The sequence below is a fragment of the Schistocerca nitens genome, chromosome 5, assembly GCF_023898315.1.
Source record: "Schistocerca nitens isolate TAMUIC-IGC-003100 chromosome 5, iqSchNite1.1, whole genome shotgun sequence".
NCBI lineage: Eukaryota > Metazoa > Arthropoda > Insecta > Orthoptera > Acrididae > Schistocerca > Schistocerca nitens.
Genome location: NC_064618.1, coordinates 488,083,931 through 488,102,597, shown reverse-complemented (window position 1 = coordinate 488,102,597; position 18,667 = coordinate 488,083,931). Strand labels below are relative to the sequence as shown.

The following is an 18,667-nucleotide window of genomic DNA, read 5'->3' as shown; positions in this document are numbered from 1 at the left end:
GTATGGGAAGCATCACGCTCTATCCTTCAAGTTGCCAATGTGGCCTCGAGAATCACACAAAAATGCCATTACGCTATAAAGATTTGATGCCGTTAAGCAGTGCCAGCCAAACATAGCAGAGAAGAGTTTGTAACTTTGAACAATTTTCATGACATTGTAATTCTGTCAGAGACAGCAAAGGACTTGGAAGAGCAGTTGAACGGAATGGACAGTGTCTTGAAAGGAGGATATAAGATGAACATCAACAAAAGCAAAACGAGGATAATGGAATGTAGTCAAATTAAATCGGGTGATGCTGAGGGGAATAGATTAGGAAATGAGACACTTAAAGTAGTAAAGGAGTTTTGTTATTTAGGGAGTAAAATAACTGATGATGGTCGAAGTAGAGAGGATATAAAATGTAGACTGGCAATGGCAAGGAAATCGTTTCTGAAGAAGAGAAATTTGTTAACATCTAGTATAGATTTAAGTGTCAGGAAGTCGTTTCTGAAAGTATTTGTATGGAGTGTAGCCATCTATGGAAGTGAAACATGGACGATAACCAGTTTGGACAAGAAGAGAATAGAAGCTTTCGAAATGTGGTGCTACAGAAGAATGCTGAAGATTAGATGGGTAGATCACATAATGAGGAGGTACTGAATAGGATTGGGGAGAAGAGGAGTTTGTGGCACAACTTGACTAGAAGAAGAGATCGGTTGGTAGGACATGCTTTGAGGCATCAAAGGATCACAAATTTAGCATTGGAGGGCAGCGTGGAGGGTAAAAATCGTAGAGGGAGACCAAGAGATGAATACACTAAACAGATTCAGAAGAATGTAGGCTGCAGTAGGTACTGGGAGATGAAGAAGCTTGCACAGGATAGAGTAGCATGGAGAGCTGCATCAAACCAGTCTCAGGACTGAAGACCACAACAACAACAACAACAATTTTCATACTTTTGTTTCTGGCCGGATCTGTAATAAAAGTTTAATATATCTTCTTATGCCATTTTTAAAATGTACCATTCAATTTCTGCATGCTGCAGACATTTTCTGAAATTACAAAAATCAGACCGAAAATGTAATATTTTTCCAAATGTCAAAAAAGTTCCTATGGAATTTTAAAAGTGTTGCTATCAAGAAAATTTTGTCAAAATTGTGTTCAATACTTTATCTGCTGCATTATTACTCGACTACATGCCAATAATCACTACGTGAAATCAAAATAAGAAGACGTATTATCAGAAACAAATTACTAATGTCAAAAATTTTGAAATAGAAGGTATTGGAAGAGAAAACGAATTTCTATTTTGAAGACAGGTAAAATTGTTAGGATAGTTGTAAGGAGGCAACATTTTGCCACCATACATTTAATATTCTTTTAGATTTGCATTTATATTAGGTCACTGTGTACGATGTGCAATCGGATTATTAATCATGTCATTGGGTGATACTGGCTAACATCACATGCTAACAACTTTTGTAGTGTTGCATGTCAGGGAATTAATTAGAACTGAGCACTGCTGAAAAGAACGAAGTGTGCGATGCATTCCTCAGAAGCTGCTATCGGCTAAAGAGGGGCTGGAAAGAGACTTGTGTTCTGCAGGGCTGGACATTTACTGCCCTGGGAGAGAGCATAGAGTAGAGGCGGAGTTTACAATGCTGGAGGCCACAAAACCCCCAAGGAGCGGGCAGAATGAGCGGGAGGTTGCTCTCTAGTGCGGAGGAAAAAACTTAAGAATAGCGTGCCGACAGACGGAAAAGACGTCCTTTTAATGAGAAGGAACGCTTGGGGGTCACAAACGATGGTCACGAGCTAAGGTTCAGGTGATTGGCTGGTCGGTTCCTGACCCATGTTTGTAGGAGATAATGTTTTTGTAACAGACACGGATTCACCGTCTGAGCGCAAAAGACGACACTCCGTGTCCAGGAGGGAGTGGGGTATGGCGTGAACAAACACTTATCAGTTGGGGTATCGATCGAGGGCACGTCCTTGCCGGAATCGATCGAAGACAGTTACCTCTGGGAACCGACTTAGTGACTGGAATGGCGAGAGCCACAGTGGAGATTCTGGCGGTTAAAATTCGTGAATTGCTTTCGACAAAGGAAGGGTTGAAGTGGGTTCTTCCGTGGCAGAGTTATTATTCCACTCACTCCAGAGACGATTGTTTATCTCCCTGTGGAATCTGACACACAATGAAGTGCTTCTTGGTGGGAAAATGATTGACTCGAATTTCTGTTTGTGGCCGGCTAGTGAGCAGACAGAAATCTTACTGGTGTTCTGTCTTCTAATGAGGTAATTTCAGGCCTAAGAGTCCGCGGACGGCGTATTGCGTCGACTGTATAGGCAGAGAATTGCAGGTACGCCACGTGAGTCATCTGCAAAGAGGCCAACGCGCCAGTGGGCATATCACTGGTGCAGTAAAACTGCTATCCGTACTTCAACAGGTGATATGCGCATTCCAGTTCAGCGGTTAGATAAACACTCACAGTAAATGTGTTGAGTTCCATCTTCTTATCCACTGAGCGTTTTCTGAAAGTGCCACTCAAGGTGTATTACTTCGGCTTCTTATTGCTAATCAGTATGAGCTACCTCGTATCCGTCTAATAACGGGGGTCCTAAGTCTAAAGAAAGTAAAACATATGTTCTGCCAATTTTGAAATTATATGGAGGGTAGAATCTGACATCGTGTACTTCATATTTATACAACTTTTTGCACTCTACCTGATTTTTGAAATTAAATGATTTGCGGTGTCCACTTTGTGATTCATTCTAGTAGCATCCCGATATGAACGGCTGGTTTGATGTGTTAAACTGAAATGAAGTAGAATCGCTACAGAATACCTCGTTTATGGAAATTCCTAGGAATAGGTTGTTACTGCAGGTGTGCGAATTTCATTCTGGAGACAACATTAGGCAGCCACAAATGCACACGTTATATACTGAAGCGCCAAAGAAACTGGTATAGGCATGCGTATTCAAATACAGAGATATGTAAATAGGCAGAATACGGCACTGCGACCAGCAACACCTGTATAAGACAACAAGTTGTTAGATCGCTTACTGCTGCTACAAGGACAGATTATCAAGATTTATGTTAGTTTGAACGTGGTATAGGGACACAGCATCTCCGAGTTAGAGATGAAGTGGGGATTTTCCCGTGCGACCATTTTACTAGTGTACTCTGAATATCAGTTATCAGGTAGAACATGAAATCTCCGACATCACTGTGGCCGAAAAAAGATCCTGCAAGAACGGGACCAACAACGACTGAAGAGAATCGTTCAACTTGACGAAAGTGCAACCCTTCCGTAAATTGCTGTAGATTTCAATACTGGGCCGTTAACAAGTGTCAGCGTGCGGACCATTCCACCAAACATCATTGATGTGGGCTTTCGGAGCCGAAGGCCCATTCGTGTGCCCTTGATGACTGCACAGCAGAAAGCTTTACGCCTCGCCTGGGCCCGTCAACAGCGACATTGAACTGTTGATGACTGGAAACATGTTGCCTGGTCGGACGAGTCTCGTTTCAAGTAGTATCGAGCGTATGGAACTATACGGGTATGGAGACAACCTCATGAATCCATGGAATATGCATATCAGCAAGGGACTATTCAAGCTGGTGGAAGCTCTGTAATGGTGCGGTGCGCGTGCAGTTGAAGTGATATGGGACCCCTGATAAGTCTGAGATACGACTCTGACATGTGACACGAACGTAAGCATCCTGTCTGATCACCTGCATCCATTCACGTCCATTGTGCATTCCGACGGACTTGGGCAATTTCATCAGGACAATTAGACACCCCACATGTCTAGAATTGATACAGAGAGGCTCCAGGAACACACTTCCGCTGCCCAGCAAACTCCCCAGAGATGATCATTATCGAGCATATCTGGAGTGCCTTGCAACGTGCTGTTCAGAAGAGATCTCCACCCCCTCGTACCCTTACGGACAGCCCTAAAGGATTCATGGTGTCAATTCCCTCCGGCACTACTTCAGACGATAGCCGAGTTCATACCATGTCATGCTGCGGCACTTCTGTGTGCTCGCAGGGGCCCTACGTGATATTAGGCAGGTGTACTAGTTTCTTTGGCTCTACAGTGTGCATTACAAACGCTACTGGGATTACGCATTAGAGAAACTCATTTCATTTGCAAATATCACATGTTCCAGGGTAGAAGACTTTCTTCTATTTCAAGGTATGGGATGGTGAACGTTCCAAACACATTCAATAGATCATAGAGTATGTGACGGTACGTCACATAAATATTGACATTTTATCGGTTGTAAGCAGTGAACAATATTGTGAAGTGTTAAGGGTGAACTAAAAATTATTTGTAAACGCTTAACGTATTTTATGAACATAATTAGTATAAATGATACATTTAATGTTCTTGAAAAAAAAAACTGATATGCAGCGATAATTTAAAAGTAGCATCTTTATTTAAAACATGTCTATGAAAATAAGAAAAGGATCGCTAAGATAGCGATTGTACGGCCGAGGAGGACAGATGTGCTTTATGGTACACACTGTTTTGTTTCGCAATTCGGAAGGCAGCCATTGAGCGGCTACACATATTTTATGTAAGTTATTCTGTATTCCGCTAAAATAAACTTATTATTGTTATCAAAAAATGAATTTCTTTGTAGTAGTTGTCACCTTTAATGGTCGCAGTGGCTAATTGTTTCTTATAAGCATTGTTTTCAGTAATTTGCGCTGTGGGAAGCTCATCTTCCGATGCAGCTTCTAGTCGGCCATTGGGCGACGAAGTATTAATTTATTTTTCAAATATTAACAGTAACTGTAAATACAAGAGAACGTTGTAAGAACCTTTCTAAATTGCAACATATAATTAATTTAATGTTAAAGTTCATTTTTTAAATTATACAGATTCCATGAGTTCAGTAAGTTTTATCTTGGCCGCTCCACGACAACAATCGAAATCCTCTCGAGCCTTGCTTTGCAATCAATAAATATAAATTAACAAAATTACATTCAATTCAGTTAATGGCAACTATATTTTAGTCATCACGTTCAAAATATAAATTTGGCACATGAATAACAGCCGAATAACATTGTGATAGGAGAAAGTCTGTATGTGTCTGGGCTAGAGGTTTAGGCAATTGTGCTAATGTTCATATTGTAGGTGATTTGACCCACTATTACAGAAATTAATAAAGTTCCTTTTCTTTCAGAAGGACAGTGGAAAAACACTTCCCCGTTACTGTGATTCACATTCATATTAATATTGTCTATAGCTTTATAAGCTGTCTGGCGTGTGCGCCTCCTCCTCCTTGGATGGGACTTAGTTACTGACGCCAGTGACAATGTGACATATCTGTGCAGTCAGCATCTTTGGTGCAAGAACGCGGCTCAGTTAAAGATGGCGGCGCCCATGTGACACCCCCTAGCTACTACAGGAGGAGGAGGCGCACACGCCAGACAGTTTATACAGCTATAGACAATATTAATATGAATGTGAATCACACTAATGGGCAAGAGTTTTTGTACGGTCCTTCTGTTTTTTGTGGAGGAGTGCTTAATTTCACTCTAACAAATAATGATACCAACCAAGCTGGAAACGGATGGGTGACTGTAGCAATTGTACGTTAGCCAGGAGACAAAGTTTCTAAAGCTGAAGGACTTGAGGCCTTTTATGATAGAGACATTCATGCGTGTTATTCAAGAACCCATTTCATATTTACTTGTGCAGGTAAATAAATGTGAAAAGAAAAGATAATATCCCTGAGAGAAAGAATCATGCTGATAAATAAAAAATAAATAATATATATAATTTTTTTATATATACAGGGTGTTACAAAAAGGTATGGCCAAACTTTCAGCAAACATTCCTCACACACAAAGAAAGAATATGTTATGTGGACTTGTGTCTGAAAACGCTTACTTTCCATGTTAGAGCTCATTTTATTACTTCTCTTCAAATCACATTAATCATGGAATGGAAACACACAGAAACAGAACGTACCAGCGTGACTTCAAACACTTTGTTACAGGAAATGTTCAAAATGTCCTCCGTTAGCGAGGATACATGCATCCACCCTCCGTCACATGGAATCCCTGATGCAGCCCTGGACAATGGCGTATTGTATCACAGTCGTCCAAAATACGAGCACGAAGAGTCTCTACATTTGGTACCAGGGTTGAGTAGACAAGAGCTATCAAATGCCCCCATAAATGAAAGTCAAGAGGGTTGAGGTCAGGAGAGCGTGGAGGCCACGGAATTGGTCCGCCTCTACCAGTCCATCGGTCACCGAATCTGTTGTTGAGAAGTGTATGAACACTTCGACTGAAATGTGCAGGAGCTCCACCGTGCATGAACCACATGTTGTGTCGTACTTGTAAAGGCACATGTTCTAGCAGCACAGGTAGAGTATCCCGTATGAAATCATGATAACGTGCTCCATTGAGCGTTGGCGGAAGAACTTGGGGGCCAATCAAGACATCACCAACAATGTCTACCCAAACGTTCACAGAAACTCTGTGTTGATGACGTGATTGCACAATTGCATGCGGATTCTCGTCAGCCCACACATGTTGATTGTGAAAATTTACAATTTGATCAAGTTGGAATGAAGCCTCATCCGTAAAGAGAACATTTACACTGAAATCAGGGTTGACACATTCTTGGATGAACCATTCGCAGAAGTGTACCCGTGGAGGCCAATCAGCTGCTGATAGTGCCTGCACACGCTGTGCGTGGTACGGAAACAACTGGTTCTCCCGTAGCACTCTCCATACAGTGACGTGGGCAACGTTACCTTGTACAGCACCAACTTCTCTGACGCTGACATTAGGGTTATCGTCAACTGCACGAAGAATTGCCTCGTCCATTGCAGGTGTCCTCGTCGTTCTACAGTCATAGGCTGGAATGTTCCGTGCTCCTTGAGACGCCGATCAATTGCTTCGAACGTCACCCTGTCGGGACACCTTCGTTCTGGTAATCTGTCTCGATACAAACGTACCGCGCCACGGCTATTGCCCCGTGCTAATCCATACATCAAATGGACATCTGCCAACTCCGCATTTGTAAACATTGCACTGACTGCAAAACCACGTTCGTGATGAACACTAACCTGTTGATGCTACGTACTCGTAGTGATGTGCTTGATGCTAGTACTGTAGAGCAGTGAGTCGCATGTCAACGCAAGCACCGAAGTCAACATTACCTTCCTTCAATTGGGCCAACTGGCGGTGAATCGAGGAAGTGCAGTACATACTGACGAAACTAAAATGAGCTCTAACATGGAAATTAAGCGTTTCCGGACACATGTCCACATAACATCTTTTCTTTATTAGTGTGTGAGGAATGTGTCCTGAAAGTTTGGCCGTACCTTTTTGTAACACCCTGTATATATAACCTAACAAGTACTTAAATTAGTAAAACTCAACGTATTTACAAATGCCGCACAAAACAAAACCTCATGTCTCGAAACAACAAAAGTTGTAGAAATTGACGGAATATGCACATGGAGGCCACTTGTACGCATTTTTTCATATTGTTGTGGAATCGGATGTTAGACTGAAACACCGACTACGACGTGTCATGTGTTCCTAGGTACGTTAGTATCAAGCTAAGACACTCACATGTACGAAAACTAGGGTCGTGCTGTCGAGGTGAACATCGTGTGAAGGGCCTGCCGCCGTTGCAGTTTATCGTGTGTCAGACCTTACCTGAGCTCTCGATTTCTGGCGTGGGCTGCGTGACGACCGTCTGCGGGGCCAGCAGGAAGCTGGGCACGTCCGGCGGCGTGAACACCGGCGGCGCCGAGCTGGGAGCCTCGTCGTCCGCCTGTGGGCAGGATGCGGGCGCGCGCCTTAATACGACGCAGCCACACACACAAACGAAACGGTCGAGTGATAATTTTAGCAGGGCGACCCTAAGGCTACGGTCCCACTTGCGTTTTTTCTAGAAGGTTACGTGCTGCAGAAACTCGGCAGGAATTTCAACAACTGTGGCGGCCACAGAGAGTAGAAGAAACTGCCGGGTAGTGGCAGTCGGATGGCCAAGCACACGTGCCGGAGTCCTTGAAACAGGCGCAGCCGAAAGTGCAGCTGAACCATTTGGCGACGGCGCAGTTTCGTCACCTATTGCAACACGGCTATAAGAACGTAAGCTTCCGCGGCCGGTGTTCAAAAATGATGAAATGTGTGTGAAATCTTAGGGGACTTAACTGCTAAGGTCATCAGTCCCTAAGCTTATACACTACTTAACCTAAATTATCCTAAGGACAAATACACAAACCCACGCCCGAGAGAGGACTCGAACCTCCGCCAGGATCAGTCGCACAGTCCATTGAGGAAGGCCGTTGCAATTCGGCAGAAACATCGGTTTTAGTTTATCATTGTTGTTAGTTTTTAGCAATGACGCGGCATAATTCCCAGAAGAATGTTAATCAGTATGACTCACGGCTGTTTCCATTGTACTAAAAACATCTTTTTCTGTATTGCAATGATTAAAACTAAAGGACACTTCTAATTGTGGTGTCACCGCCAGACACCACACTTGCTAGGTGGTAGCCTTTAAATCGGCCGCGGTCCGTTAGTATACGTCGGACCCGCGTGTCGCCACTATCAATGATTGCAGACCGAGCGCCGCCACACGGCAGGTCTAGTCTAGAGAGACTCCCTAGCACTCGCCCCAGTTGGACAGCCGACTTTGCTAGCGATGGTTCACTGTCTGCATACGCTCTCATTTGCAGAGACGGCAGTTTAGCATAGCCATCAGCTACTTCATTTGCTACGACCTAGCAAGGCGCCATATTCAGTACTACAAATGTATTCTGAACAGATAATTTTGTGAACCATGCACCGTCAAGAGCAACGTTCATCATTAATGGATTAAAGTTAAGTATCAAACTAATTACGTCCGCTTTCTGAATACTCATTCCTTGACATGTTCCAGACCTCACGTCAGTATAGTTCTTCCCTCCTTACGCCAGCCTGCGTGAGCTAAGACGCGTGCATTTCGGCCTCCTCTCGTAACACGGTGTTGGCTCTTCTGCCAATCCAACACTAATATTTCCCAGTAACTCGGTCTCTTAATCTGAAACGTGACTGGGATAACGTCATTTACTTGCTACGCAGACAACTCCTCTTATTCTTCGCTGCATCTCCACTTTTGCCTTACTCACATAGCTATCATTTAAGCTTTCTAACGTTTCTGCACCTCCTTAAATAAAATAAATACATAATTTTTTCAAATAATTTCCAGGTATCTGGGATCAGGAAACTCATGCCGTTCATGCTCCTTTTTCGATAGCACGCGTTATTCGTGATATCGAGTGTGGCTACACAGAAACCGCTCAGAAAACAGTTCATGAAGCAACTAACACCAGGAGATCGGATAAAAATCAGCCAGAATTTTGAGATTAAGGCCAGTTTCCCTAGTTGGTAAGGCGGGTTCCAGGTTGAGATTCATTGGGAGAGTCGTTAGAAAATATAGTCCATCAACAAAGGAGGTGGCTTACAAAATACTCGTTCGATCTATACTTGAATATTGCTCGCCAGTGTGGGATCTATACCAGGCCAGGTTGACAGAGGAGATAGAGAAGGTCCAAACAAGAGCGGCGCGTTTCGTCACAGGGATATTTGGTAACCGTGATAGCGTTACGGAGATGTTTAGCAAACTCAAGTGGCAGACCCTGCAAGAGAGGCGCTCTGCATAGCGGTGTAGCTTCCTGTCCAGGTTTCGAGAGGGTGCTTTTCTGGATGAGGTATCGAATATATTGCTTCCCCCTACTTATGCCTCCCGAGGAGATTACGAATGTAAAATTAGAGAGATTCGAGTGCGCACGGAGGCTTTCCGGCAGTCGTTCTTCCCGCGAACCATATGCGACTGGAACAGGAAAGGGAGGTAATGCCAGTGGCACGTAGAGTGCCCTCCGACACACACCGTTGGGTGGCTTGCGGAGTGTGGGTGCGGATGTGTGGATGGATGTAGCTGTGTAGGAGCGACTGATGGAAAACACATTCTGATTACAGAACATTGAGGATTGTCAAGTGAATTTTTCAGCTACAGAAAGTTCTTTTCGGTTGTCCTAGTAGCCATGGGAGATAGATATTACTGTTTCAGATACAATGTTGTGGGAGGTTACGGGTAAGAAGATGATTCAAAATTCCACAAGATTTCGGGATTGCAGCCGGATCTCATCGACTTCTTTCCAAGATATTTCGGCTGACAACCTTACAGCCATCTTCAAGCGAGTGTTTGACACTGGAGATTGCTAGTGCAAGTCGCTCTATTTATACGTAAAAGTGCCGCCGGAGCGCATGCGCAAGTTACCGTAGCATGCGCGCCACCTGTCGATTCCAAGGCCCTCTACAATATTACTGCATCTATGGAGCGCAAACGAATGCGTGAAAAAAGTAAAACATGCATGCAGATGTGTCCAAAACAGTAAAATGCAAAATTTCAATATTAAAATTAAAATTACTTGTCGCTCGACATGTCAGAAGCCATAAAAAGTTTTCTTTTGGTTGAAATTAAAGAAATCAACGGGTCCCAGGCCTTATTCAATAAAAGGCCGCCATCACGGTTCATGAGATTTTCCGCTAAACGTATTTCCACGGATTCCTTCACAACTGAATCCCAGAAAGATCTCGATGGGGCCAAGATTTTCGTGGCCGAATAATCCATAGTATGTCCTGTGGAAATACAATGTTCGGCTATGGCCGACTTACTGGGCTGTAAAAGGCGAGTGTGGTGCTCATGTTCAACGCAGCGGTCGTGTACTGTGCGTGTGGTCTGACCAATGTAGGCTTTCCTACACTCGCAAGGTATTTTATAAATTCCAGTCTTCCGTAATCCCAGATCATCCTTGGCTGAGCCCAGAAGAGCACGAGTCTTTGTAGGTGGCCGGAAGATTGCTTTCACACGATGTTTCTTTAAAATTCTGCCTACTTTCTATGAAATGTTCCCGACATATGTGAGAAATGCTCTGGACTTAAACACCTCCTTTTCCTCTTGATCTTGTGGGTGGTCACGTTTTTTCCTCCTTAAAGCAGTACTGATCTGATGTGCAGAATATCCATTATGTTGAAATACAGATTTCAAGTGCTCTAATTCGTCTGCAAGGCTGTCTTTATCAGACACGACATGTGCCCTATGCACCAACGTTCGAAGGACGCCCATAGTTTGTGACGGGTGATGACAGCTTGACGCCTGCAGGTACAGGTCCGTATGCGTGGGTTTTCGATAGACAGAATGCCCCAATGACCCATCCACCCTGCGTTTAACCATGACGTCCAGAAATGGTAGGCAACCATCCTTTTCAACTTCCATCGTAAACTGAGTGTTTGTGTGGATGGAATTCAGATGTTGTAAAAACCGTGAAAGCTCTTCTTCACCGTGAGGCCACACTACAAAGGTATCGTCCACGCACCGCCAGAAGACTGTTGGTTTCAACATCGCCGAATCGAGAGCCCTCTCCTCAAAGTCTTCCATATAAAAGTTTGCTACCAGAGGGGACAGAGGACTACCCATGGCAACACCATCAAGTTGCTCAAAATATTCATTATTAAATAGAAAGTAAGTAGAGGACAGGGCATGGTGAAACAGCGCCGTTATATCGGCCGTAAACTTATTGCCGATAAGTGACAATGAATCCAAAAGATGGACCCTCGTGAAGAGTGAAACGACATCGAAACTTACTAACAAGTCCGAATCCTTCAGCTGTAGTGTTCTCAGTCTGTTGATAAAGTCCGCAGAGTTGCGAATATGGTGCGTACATTTGCCAACAAAAGGTCTCAGTAGCGAAGCCAGATGACTAGATAAATCATATGTTGGAGCACCGACATTGCTCACTATGGGGCGTAAGGGCACATAATCCTTATGGATCTTCGGAAGATCATATAACCTCGGTGGAACAGAACTGTGAGGTCTCAATCTTTTCACAACTTCTTGCGGCATAGAAGAGGAGTTTAGCAACTCTGACGTTTTCCTTTCTACTTTTCGAGTAGGGTCTTTATCAAGCTTCCTGTACGTTGTCTCACTCAGCAAACTATATATCTTCTGATCATATATATCACGTGGCAACAGCACAGTGGCATTCCCCTTATCGAAGCAACTCATCTACAGAAAAAATCTGTAGCACAAACATTAAATCTGTCGCAGTCGAGCCGGCCAGTGTGGCCGAGCGGTTCTAGACGCTTCAGTCTGGAACCGCGCGACCGCTACGGTCGCAGGTTAGAATCCTGCCTCGGGCATGGATGTGTGTGATGTCCTTAGGTTAGTTAGGTTTAAGTAGTTTTAAGTTCTAGGGGACTGTGGACCTCAGATGTTAAGTCCCATAGTGCTCAGAGCCATTTTTGTCACATTTTTTGTCACTTGGTTGCAATGGGACTTAACAGCTGAGGTCATCAGTCCCCTAGACTTCGGACTACTTAAACGTAACTAATCTGAGCACATCACACACATCCATGCCCGAGGTGGGATTCGAACCTGCGACCGGAGCAGCAGCGCGGTTCCGGACTGAAGCGCCTAGAACCGCCCGGACACAGCAGCCGGCTCTTCCGAACTGTCGTACCTCTTCTATTGGCAATTGTGGCTGACGAAGCATTTGTCCTGTGTGAAAACTTGTCATGGTAATTTCTTGCCACAATTCCATCTTCATATTTCTCTTTCTATAGTCTGCGCACCTTATATCATCAATACATGTATAGTTTTGCACTTCCAGAACTAAGAAATCACACTCCAAGTTACACATCATAACTGCGTTCTGGCCTGGAGCGCGCGACAGGCTGAACGGTGCGTGAAAACTGCTCGCCTGACCACTGCGGCAGTTGGAATTCCAACAGAGAAATAGGGCGCGGTGCACTTTGGCGCTCGCGACCACGAAAACGCGCGGCGGGTTGTGCAGCAGCCTCGTGAATTCCAGCACTGTGTGTCCACTCTTTTAGACGCTGAAGTTTAATTCTGCTGCGTTTTCTCCAGCTCAAACACAGCTGGAAAAAATTCACGAGAGGCAAAACCCTGACTGGTAGTTCGAGCCGCAGAATGGGAAAGAGTTGTAATATTGCTCCCAGAATGACAGCTTTCTCGCATTGTATGATAGGTATCTTGTCACTATGTTGAGTGTTTAGGACTGTAGAAGACACGATGTAAACATAGGCACCCTCTCCTGGCTTTGACAAAAATATACTTTCTTTTGCAAAAACTCTAGATTTTGACCTTCATTAACAACTACAGTATCTGATCGAACGTGTCCCGACACCTACACTCCTGGAAATGGAAAAAAGAACACATTGACACCGGTGTGTCAGACCCACCATACTTGCTCCGGACACTGCGAGAGGGCTGTACAAGCAACGATCACACGCACGGCACAGCGGACACACCAGGAACCGCGGTGTTGGCCGTCGAATGGCGCTAGCTGCGCAGCATTTGTGCACCGCCGCCGTCAGTGTCAGCCAGTTTGCCGTGGCATACGGAGCTCCATCGCAGTCTTTAACACTGGTAGCATGCCGCGACAGCGTGGACGTGAACCGTATGTGCAGTTGACGGACTTTGAGCGAGGGCGTATAGTGGGCATGCGGGAGGCCGGGTGGACGTACCGCCGAATTGCTCAACACGTGGGGCGTGAGGTCTCCACAGTACATCGATGTTGTCGCCAGTGGTCGGCGGAAGGTGCACGTGCCCGTCGACCTGGGACCGGACCGCAGCGACGCACGGATGCACGCCAAGACCGTAGGATCATACGCTGTGCCGTAGGGGACCGCACCGCCACTTCCCAGCAAATTAGGGACACTGTTGCTCCTGGGGTATCGGCGAGGACCATTCGCAACCGTCTCCATGAAGCTGGGCTACGGTCCCGCACACCGTTAGGCCGTCTTCCGCTCACGCCCCAACATCGTGCAGCCCGCCTCCAGTGGTGTCGCGACAGGCGTGAATGGAGGGACGAATGGAGACGTGTCGTCTTCAGCGATGAGAGTCGCTTCTGCCTTGGTGCCAATGATGGTCGTATGCGTGTTTGGCGCCGTGCAGGTGAGCGCCACAATCAGGACTGCATACGACCGAGGCACACAGGGCCAACACCCGGCATCATGGTGTGGGGAGCGATCTCCTACACTGGCCGTACACCACTGGTGATCGTCGAGGGGACACTGAATAGTGCACGGTACATCCAAACCGTCATCGAACCCATCGTTCTACCATTCCTAGACCGGCAAGGGAACTTGCTGTTGCAACAGGACAATGCACGTCCGCATGTATCCCGTGCCACCCAACGTGCTCTCGAAGGTGTAAGTCAACTACCCTGGCCAGCAAGATCTCCGGATCTGTCCCCCCATTGAGCATGTTTGGGACTGGATGAAGCGTCGTCTCACGCGGTCTGCACGTCCAGCACGAACGCTGGTCCAACTGAGGCGCCAGGTGGAAATGGCATGGCAAGCCGTTCCACAGGACTACATCCAGCAGCTCTACGATCGTCTCCATGGGAGAATAGCAGCCTGCATTGCTGCGAAAGGTGGATGTACACTGTACTAGTGCCGACATTGTGCATGCTCTGTTGCCTGTGTCTATGTGCCTGTGGTTCTGTCACTGTGATCATGTGATGTATCTGACCCCAGGAATGTGTCAATAAAGTTTCCCCTTCCTGGGACAATGAATTCACGGTGTTCTTATTTCAATTTCCAGGAGTGTATTTACGGGGTGTGTTCATCCTTTGCTTCTATGACCGCTTGAACTCTGCTGGGAACTCTTACGGGGAGGTGCTGTAATGTCTGAGGAGGAATGGCGACCCATTCTCCCCACAGCGCCGAAACAAGGGAAGTTGGGCGCTTGAGTCTGGAGCGAAGTCGACATTGTGACTCATCCAAAACGTATTCAATTGGGTTCAGGTCTGGGCTCTGATCAGGCCAGTCATTTCACGAATGTTACTGACCATAAATCATTGTCTCCGAGATGCTTCTTTGTTTAGTGTGCATCATCATGTTGATACAATCATCGTCTTCGAACTGATCCTAGACGGTATGTTCTATACAGTGCTGTAGAATGTGTCCATATCCTTCCACACTTGGCGTTTTCCTAAGCACGTTGAGCGGACCACACCCCAACCACGAAAAAAACTCCCATGCCGTAAGACCACCACCTCCGTACTTCACTTTTGGCACTACACATGACACGTTCTCCACCCATTCCCCAAACGCGCGTTTTTGCATCGGATTGACACAGTCGTCCACTGTGCAATTGTCTCGTTCTTTACATCACCTCAACCGTCACTTAGCATTGGTTACACTGGCGGGGGACTTGCGTAGAGCTGCTAGACCATTGTACGCATTCTTCTAGCTCCCTATGCACAGTCATTGTGCTAGATAGATTCCTGGTAGCACTTCGGAACTCACATCTGATTACTTCCGCTGATTACAAGCAATTTTCACAACCACTCTCCGCCATAGACGACGTTTCCAGTCCGTCAGTACATGAGGTCTTTCTGGTGAGGTTTAGTAGTGATTGTTCCTTCCCATTTACACTTCAAAATCACATCACCAACAGTCAACTTGCCTAGCTAGAAATTACCCTGATGGATTAATTAGTCAAGTGATATCCAAAGCCTAGTCCGTGTCCGAAATCACTGAGCTATTCTGACTGAATCATTCTGCTGTTACTGCTTTTCTACTGACAACTCAACACACCCCACGTCCTTTCATACTGGTGGGTATGCCTCTTGTGGCTGTGGCATTTAGAGCTCAATTCGTATTAGATACGGTGTTCGGGTGCATCTGAACGTATAGTTTACAAGTTTACTAAATGATAGGAGGCAAAACGAAGATTCATATCAATTGTTTCTATTCGAAAACAGAGATTCTCAACGGCTCATATGTGAGCGCTAAAAATGGGGTGAAAATGTAAGTCCTCTCAAGAAAAGTCACAAAACTCTTTTAAATGGTTTCATATAACTGGATAAAACAACACAAAACGGTAGACTAGCACACAAAGACCAACTTGCGTATTTAAGTATTTTAAATGAACATCAGTTCTAGGCGCTTCAGTCCGGAACAGCGCTGCTGCTACGGTCGCAGGTTCGAATCCTGCCTCGGGCATGGATGTGTGTGATGTCCTTAGGTTAGTTAGGTTTAAGTAGTTCTAAGTCTAGGGGACTGATGACCTCAGATGTTAAGTCCCATAGTGCTTGGAGCCATTTGAACCATTTGAACATAAATTGCAAACCTAAATGGCTGTTTCAGTCTCGGCGCAGTGTAAGTGCTCCCACAACTGGTACATAACAGATTTAGCCCACACTTCTTCGACAGTGTCTTGAAAGATTTTTTTGTGGCGACTCAAAAATCAGCACTATTGCAATGGATTGGGACTACGCTGGTCTCTGTGGCCGAGGGGTTCTAGGCGCTTCAGTCCGGAACCGAGCTGCTGGTATGGTCGCAGGTTCGAATCCTGCCTCGGGCATGGATGTGTGTGATGTCCTTAGGTTAGTTAAGTAGTTCTAAGTCTAGGGGACTGATGACCTCAGATGTTAAGTCCCATAGTCCTTAGAGCCATTTGAACCTTTTTTTTTTTTTTATTAGGACTACAGCGCGCGACGGCCTTGTAGCCACTGCGACTGTGGTACCTCCTAAACGAAGCTGCCTTATATGGCGGCGGCAGCAGCAGCAGCAGCAGCAGAGATCTTCCACTTCAACTTCCGACCTGTAACGACTATTGACAGGGCCTACGGGCCGGAGGACATCGTTTCCACGTCGTGGAACTGCTTGTTTTCCTTCTCCGTATTGTCAACGGCGCGGGTACTTTCGAGCGATCCAACACATTAAGGTTGCCTGGTCAGGGTTGTGGAACCATGTATACCTGGCTCGATGTGCCACAGTACTGTGTGGCCTTAGTTATTATCCAGAAACACTCTGGCCGTGATTCAGAAAACAGCCGATGTTGGTGCCCTAAGACAAGTTGATTGTTGCAAGAGTTATAAGCATGATGGCACCAGTTTTGTTGGTTTCCTATATTTAATCAGAGATTAGTTATTTGATATTTTATGAGAAATATTGGATAACTTTCATTAGCTGCGTAGCTAAATGTTGATGGGTGTTTTACCTATGTAAAAATTTGTTCGATACAATTTTAATGCAATTCATGTCATGGCAGTATTTTCTGTGGTTGGACAGTGAGGGATTGCAAAGCCTAAGTATATTGCTTTGTTGGCTAGCTTTTCTAAAATTATTGTAACTTGTGTTGTCGCACGAGCTATGCCCAGAAAGTAAGTTCCGATCGGTCGCGAAATAGAAACTATTGTGAAAATCCGATAACGCTTTGCCTAGATGTGTTGGGTGGTGTCTCTAGCGTATGCTCGTCGATGGCGTCACGTTGTGTTTTAGAGTTTTGAGCGTAGAGCGAGCACGTAAATATGTCTAGAAAATAGTGTCTCCCGCCAAGTATGGGTGCTGCCGAGAGATTTCGCCTGATTTCATGCAACCCAACATAACGTAACTGCCATGCATTTCCTTCTTCATGACAACTCTCAGCTGCACACTGCAGGGGCAATGAAGAGGATCCTGCAACGGTTTGATCACCCATCATACAGTCGTTGATCTTGCCCTTCCACTCGGTTATTCTGTCGCATTTTCATCAGAAAAGATGTAAGTTGCACCGATCGAGATCGGATCTTTCTGTTCAGCGCTATCACCTAGACGGCCTTCAACTTCGGAAAAACTCAGCAAGTTCTTCTTAACTGCACTTTTGTCAAGTGACTTCGTCAGCTGATCGTTGTATGGCATTCCAGTGATGAGACTGACACATGTTTTGCGTTTCTGAGTGGTGATTCGCCGGCCGGAGTGGCCGAGCGGTTCTAGGCGCTTAAGCCTGGAACCGCGCGTCCGATACGGTCGCAGGTTCGAATCCTGCCTCGGGCATGGATGTGTGTGTTGTCCTTAGGTTAGTTAGGTTTAAGTAGTTCTAAGTTCTAGGTGGAATGATGACCTCAGATGTTAAGTCCCATAGTGCTCAGAGCCATTTGAACCATTTTTTTTTTTGAGTGGTGATTCTAATTATAACATTAGGTACAGGAGTCATGTCGAACGGAGAAATTTGCCAAAAGTTTCATTTTTTGAAGGCAACTGCAACAAACTTAGAGAAAGAAGCGGTGGCACTTTTCTGCAGGACTCGCACTTCGTTTTGCAGGACAATGCTCAGGCGCAAATGGCACAAGCATTTCATGTCATTCGCTTGAGAACCGTTACAGAGATTCGTCGGGCAATAGATACTCCACTCGAACTATTAACACAGCAGGTGCTGCTAAGGGTATCCCACGCTGCCAGCAGGCTACATACAATGCTAGTGATTGAAGGACAGTAAAATTTTGGAAGATGTATGTATTTGGTGTAAGCAGTAAATAAATACGCTGTACGCTGCGAAAAACAATAAGAGGATCACTTTTTAGAAAACCTGTAATTGTCTCCCATTGTGTCGCGTAAAGTTTCAAATTTCGCTCAAAGGGGCCTACAGCCTTCTTCTGTAGCCTCTGTATGTCCATCTTTTTAGCGGTGATGTTTGGTCATTGTAGTAAGTAGATATCTATTAATACCCCTGCATCTATCACAAGGAGGTAGATTATTCCTGCACGTCGGTCAGGGGCTTGAAGATGGCGTAATGAAGCGCCGAAACTGGTTGCCTAATAAAAAAAGGTCGAAAATGGACGGCTGAAAGGTGTTTAATTTGACATCAT

General features: G+C 45.3%; 1 protein-coding gene across 1 annotated transcript in view; it reads right to left on the bottom strand.

The window, feature by feature from the left end:
* LOC126260547 (protein nervous wreck) overlaps positions 1–18,667 on the bottom strand; it is a 778,787-nt gene that overhangs the window by 22,748 nt on the left and 737,372 nt on the right. The window contains exon 18 of the mRNA XM_049957881.1: positions 7,674–7,791. Within this exon, the coding sequence (XP_049813838.1) occupies positions 7,674–7,791 (118 nt within the window). The remainder of the gene's footprint in view (positions 1–7,673; positions 7,792–18,667) is intronic.